The 6,510-nt window shown below is 34.6% G+C and overlaps 1 protein-coding gene across 1 annotated transcript; it reads left to right on the top strand.

Moving 5' to 3' along the window:
• Nucleotides 1–263: 263 nt before the first annotated feature.
• Nucleotides 264–6,028, top strand: LOC310638827 (uncharacterized protein C8orf88; the record flags this gene model as incomplete). The annotated part of the gene is made up of 5 exons (XM_083360186.1): nt 264–330; nt 437–528; nt 3,317–3,401; nt 3,891–3,997; nt 5,984–6,028. The coding sequence occupies 5 exons, from the start codon at nt 264–266 to the stop codon at nt 6,026–6,028; spliced, it is 396 nt and encodes a 131-aa protein (XP_083216312.1).
• Between the last annotated feature and the right edge of the window lie 482 nt (nt 6,029–6,510).

Below are 6,510 nucleotides of genomic sequence, written 5' to 3'. Positions count from 1 at the left end.
ACATACAAGGCCAGTTCCCGTCTCCTCCATTGTGCAGCCTCGTCCTAGGCCAGGCCAGCCACCCCGCTAACTTTTATTTTATTTTTATTTTATTTTTGTGGACGGGATTGGTGGGTAGGAAAATGCGAGAGGGTTTAGGTCAGGACTTATGTACTGGGCATGGCGTTGCTCATTAGTACACTTTTGAGTAATCACCCAGTTTCCCATCTGTATATTTTGGGGCTGTTTATTTTCCAGCATGGCATCTCCAAGTATTTTAACAAATGGAAACTAAGAGATTGATTGGTAAGCACCTCCAGCCAGCAAGATCTCTGTGCTTCTCTTCTCGTGGTAAGTACCTTGATCACCTCAAGTATTTGTGTAGAAAACACAACATTAGAAGGGCGCTCAACATATTAATGAAGAACTAAACCTATTACGGTACTTTATTTTACAGCATCCTTAGCCACAGTATCAACAGACTCTGGAAGCTTTCAGGCTGACTTTCCGTGCAGTGCTTCTGTCTTTTTACATAATGAAATTAGTTCAGTAAGTATTATTTCAGTAAAACAGTAAGAACAAAAACCCCTCTTTTACTTGAACCTGACACTATTGATAAGCTAGATACTGTGATTTGTAACAATGTTTGGCTAGTTTAACAAGCCAGTGTCACATAACCCATTACTTGAACTTGTTTTGAAATACCAGATTTTAAAATGATAGTTGTGATTATCTTGAATTTTAAACTACTAGGATGAGAGAACTTCGATTCAGTCAGTGTCAGTCAATCAATCATTAAATTTCTATAACCATCCATCTCAGCCAATGATTGGGTGGCTTACAAGTGAAAAAACAATTACAATTAAAAATACTAAAAAAATTAAAACAGTAAAAACATCTGGATTAAATATGTGTAGGAGCAGAATTCTAGGCCAGTTAGCAATACAGCCAGAAAATGGGGCTCTTAACACTCAGCACCCTAGCATGGGAACATAGTCAGGTTTTTAGGGCCTTATGAAAGACTAATAGGCCATTCTGATATACGAAGGGAGGATGTTCCATAGAGCAGGGGCCTCTGAAGAAAAAGTTCATCTGATCCCCACCAGCCAATATTCAAATAAAAAAACTGGTATAACTTTTCCCAACTAACAAATTCTATTAAAAAGGAAGTTTTTTGTGAGCTAGAGCTAAATGATGTATGATTTAAATTGGTAAGAGGCAGGGAAGAATGAAATAAGACAGGTTGGTTAGGCACGTACAGGTTATATGTTGGACAGATTGCATGCTATATGAGAGGATGTGTATATGTGGTGTCCCAGCCATTGGAGATATTGCTCATGCTCTTTTTTTTTTTACTTTCAACTACAGCACGGGTGTCAAACTCACCACGTAACGTGATGTGTCACAACATATCATGGCTCTTTTTGCATTGCCGGCAATGGGATGGGCGCAGCTTTGGTATAATGAAATCAGCCCGCAGGCTGGCAGTTTGACACCCCTGAACTACACTATAGAACCCTTAGGCTTAGATGTTTAAATCCCTACTTGAAAGAACAGCCCACAGGGATCTGAATTACAGACTGTCCTATTTCCTCTTGGGCTCTAATGAATATATTGTGAACAGAACTGCTAAGTTTATACTGTAGTTAAGGCATTCAAGCTAAGAACCCATTATATCAAACAGATTGGGGTATCCTGCAAAGGTCATATACTTAACTGAATGTTGATTCTCTGTATTTACCTCATATTTATTTTATTACTGTATTTTTATCTTTTATCTAAAATTAGATCAGGCACTTTTTTATATGATCAGAAGACTAATCAATAAACTAAACTATATTGGAGAGATTATGAGTACCTTATCAACTCACAGTTATAATGTCTTAAAAACATTTAAAAACAAGTTTGTTGCATCATTTTGAAAGAGCTAAATAGCATTTAGAGGTCCTCTAATAAGATGTATTTTAGTATGTGGGCATTTATTTAATTTTGTTTTAACTTTTGTAATCTGTATTTTTATTCTTGCCCTGTTCACCGCCCTGAGTCCTTCGGGAGAAGGGCGGTATAGAAATAGTATTAAATAAATTAAATAAATATATGCCATCATTTGCCAGCAGTGGCCCTCAAATAGCTCAGGCTTTGGAGAAAATAATTAACGGATAGAAACTGATATCAGGAATCAAAAGAAAGATTAAGTAATATAGAGCATTTCAGCTTCCAGGGCACACTACTGCAGATCTCTAACCATTTTGCAAAAATGAGATTTTAGCAGCAAGAATGAATGAGAAATCAAATATCAAAACGTTTCTGGCTACCTCAAAAGGAATGAGTTTTAACACAGGTATAATCTGTCTCACATGTAAGCTATATCTGCATAACTTTCTTCCGTCTCTTAAACACCCTTATACCAATTTAAATCCTTTACCAAACTGCCCATTTTGGCTAATGTAGACTAATATGATTCTCTTCCTACAATGTGCATACCAAATTAGTACATAATTTGTAACATCTACACGTAGTCTTCAACTTACGACCATAATTGAGCCCAAAATTTCCATTAATAAGTGAGTCAGTAGTTAAGTGAGTTTTGCCTCATTTTACAACCTTTTTGCTACAATTGTTAAGTGAATCATGGTCTAAGTGAATGCAGCTTCCCTCATTGATTTTGCTTGTCAGAAATCCACTGAGGTTACAAATAGTGATTATATCATTACCGGACAGTGCATCTTTCATAAAGATTCACTTAACAACTATATAAGTCATTTAACAACTGCAGTGATTCTCTTAACAACTGTGGCAAAAAGGTTAAATGGGGGAAAACTCACAATAACTAGCTTGGTTAGCAATGGAAATTTTGGCTCAATTGTGGTCATAAGTCAGGGTCTACCTGTATCTTGTCCTTTCAAAATGTAAATGGTACATAAAAACAGGTTATAAGAAACTTTGACAATTTTGTGGTGTCTGCTCTGACAGTTTTATAGTATTTTCTCATGTATGGCTGTGAAAATGTGATAAATTTGAATGAATCTTGTTTTTGTTTTCCTTCCATGCTGTATATAGTACATAACTTCCAACCTCATGGATCTGTATTATGGTTAATGTTTGGGTGTTATGGTTAACCAAGTATAAAATGGTGTGAGGTCTATAACTGAAGTGTTTTTGTGGTGTTCTTCACTATTAAAATTACATGTGGTATACATTGTATGTATGATTCTGTGTATAATACCTCTTGCATGAATTATCAAAAGTTCTTAGAACCTTGTAAAATAATATACAAAACATGCATATAGACATATATGCAGATTAGAACATAATATGTATGTACACTTTATTTTAGATATGTAAATCTAATGGAATGCTGGTTTTAAATGACAATATGATTCCTAGTCTGTCAGTGCAGCATAAAAATGAAATCACAAAAGGTCAGTATTAAAATTTTAAAAATTATGAAGAAATACACAAAATATATTTCAGGTTATATTCTAGCAATTTTCAGTTTCAATTAAATATTTGAAATTTATCTGAGACCTTAAATGAATTTTTATTCAAGAACTCATTTAGCATACCATGCTTACAGCAAAAGTGGTATTTATATTTCCGGAGCTCAAGGGATAAGCCATATAATGATTGCATGTCAGTCCAATCTCTTTATAACACTAGACACTGAACTTTAAAACAGGGTATAAATTACTATAACTTTTAGTATAGAATGCATAATCATAATTCAAATGATAGTTATATAACCATGCAGAACCATATTTTGTTGTGTTTAGTAATAGGAATACAGATTTTCTAACTAAAATTCTTCTGTAAAATTGTTTGTAAAAAAAATCTAGCTGCTGACTTTCATTAGAAGATGCCTGATTTATATATTCCTATCACTTTTCAGTAATAAATTTTTGTGTTGGCAGAAAGAATAACATATAGCAGAGATTTCCTTCTGAAACTTTCAGGGGTTTCACTTGCCCAAAAGAAGCCAGAATTTCTTCCTGATCATCCTATTGTACTGGAAAAGCCAGTAAGTATTTGAATTTAAAACTGAATTTCTAGAAATAATTTCGCTGACATTTAAATTGGTAGTACAGATTTATTATATAGTAAAGTTGCAGCATAGGTATCCATTTTTAATCACGATGACAAAATGATGATGCAGATAATTTCTTAACAGATTAGTTATCTCTGGTTGGAAAGTTTAGGAAAGAACCACATTTCTACCACAAATGGTAATTGTTGCTACTTACTATATTACAGTATTTTATGAATAAATGAGAAGAAATCTAAATATATTACACAGATATACTCTTGACCAAGAATGACCTGCATACAAAATCTAAGCAAAGTGCATTTTGTATATTTCATGGTATTAAAAACAATTACCTTTTAAATATAAAAATAAACTGTAAATGACAAATGAATGGAATAAGGCCATGGATGTCTGAAGGCTTTAGAATTAATACATAAAGTAACAGGTGTTCATATTGTTCCAGCCTTTTGTAAATTTACTGTGATATTGGACAAAAATATATGCCAAAATGAAAGTAGAGACATTAAGTCCTTCTAAACTCTTTCCCACTGAAATATTGGAGATGGGTTTTATAGTGAAAGTAGAATTATATGTAATGCCTATGTGAGGAGACATGAGGAAAAGTTTCAGTAGCAGCTGCTCAAGCTTTGCAAAAAGAATGTTTCTTTAACTGGGAAAAGAAATGCTTTGATTCTGATTTGCAAAGTACCTTTCTGCATAACACAATTTTTTCCTGTTATGAATTTCTGTAAGCCCAAGAACTGTTTTTTCATATTTTTTCTATTACATGAAGTATTATATGAACTGTTTAGATTGAGTTATTGCTTATAATTCCATAACTGTGCGATCATTCACACAGTGGTTATAAATACACAAACTGTACCTGTGATTAAAAATGCCTGTCTGAATACAGGTAATCTTGACTAATGACAGCAATAGGGCCTGGAATTCCCATCGCTAAGCGATGCAGTTCTAAGAGAGAGAATGCAGGAGTGCAGCAAGGATCAGAAAGATGCTTGGGAGTGTGTGAGGGTCAGAGAGGGTACACAAGGGTACAGGTGAGGGAGGGTGCATAGGGGTGCAGAAGTGGCCAGAATAGCATTGAGGGCATGGGGCTGAAGGAGGGTATTTAGGTGAGAGAGACTTACCTCAGTGACTTGTGACCTTCCCTACCACCCTCCCCATTGACTTTTTGGGGATGCTAGCACGGAAGGTGGCAAAGGGTGATCATGTGATTGTCGGGTGCTGCAGCCGGTTATAAATGCGAACCAATTGCCAAGTGCCCAGCTCCTGATCACATGACAACAAGGGTGCTGGGGTGGCCAGAACTGTTCATAGCCATTTATTTAGCGCCATTGTAACTTCAGATGGTCACTGAACAAATGGTCATAGGTTGTGCATTACCTATATATCTTTCCAGTGATAATGGCTTCTGGGCTAATAGACTGTCATCTAATTATCAAGTATCCTGACATTTCATCAGCAGTTGTGCCTGGCATTTTCTGAGGTGACACTGATCTGCTTTGTAGCACATTTCTCAGAACTCCTAATTAGACCATTGCCTATTACTTTGGAACTCATCACTATTAGATTGACACTGGCTGTGAAAGCCTGCATCAGTATATTAGTATAGCTTTATTTACGAGAATTGAGAAGAGAATGTCTAAAATAACTTTAACCGCATTGGGTGCAATTTGTGGAGTGTAAAGCTCTGAGAGTTGCCAGTATGGAATAGTATTCTTCTGGATGTCCTGTTACACATTCTTTTATCCCTACATACTGTATTGTTAGAATGCATTAATTCATTGTTTGCATATTTTTCGTAGCTCTTTTATTTATTTATATTAGAGATTGAGTTTTTAAATAGTTTTCAGTTTTATCTTGAGATGATTCAATTTAATAAATGCTAACATATTTCAAAGCTTCTTTAAATATGTAATGTTTTCTATTAACCAAATGTCTGGGGCTTTTGTTTTGTAGAAAAATTATTGTTTACAAGCTACAAGCAATGATAGATCTTTCTGAAGATAAAGAATGCGTCTCTTTTCACCATTTAAAAAAAATTAAGGAAAAGTGATCTGTAATATCAATAGACTGAATTTAGATGTAACTTTTACAGTTGGTGTAATCATCAGTAAAGCTATATTCAAGCAAAAATGTATGTGAATCAACTTCAACTGTTGTCTGATTTTGAACTAGTATTATATTAAATATTTGTAGTGATAGATAAAGGAAATAATTGCTGAAGTGAAGCAGGATCATTATCACTTGTCAAATTTTGGGAATGCTACATATAAAAATAAGTTGCAGTAGATTTTACATCCTAATAAGTGTGAGGCTCATTCCATACCATTTATTATAGCAAAATGCCAAGCGTTGGGAACATGCCATATGTTTAACTGCTATAAACTGCTCATATCTAGTGGCTATTTGCATTTTGACTAGATGCCAAATATCATAAACTAAACTGAGTTGGGGAACATGGACACACACATAGCTTCTGTTTC

This window comes from Vipera ursinii (genome assembly GCF_947247035.1).
Source record: "Vipera ursinii genome assembly, chromosome: 3".
NCBI lineage: Eukaryota > Metazoa > Chordata > Lepidosauria > Squamata > Viperidae > Vipera > Vipera ursinii.
Note: the sequence above shows the minus strand (reverse complement) of the source record. Positions and strands in the feature narration are given on the sequence as shown.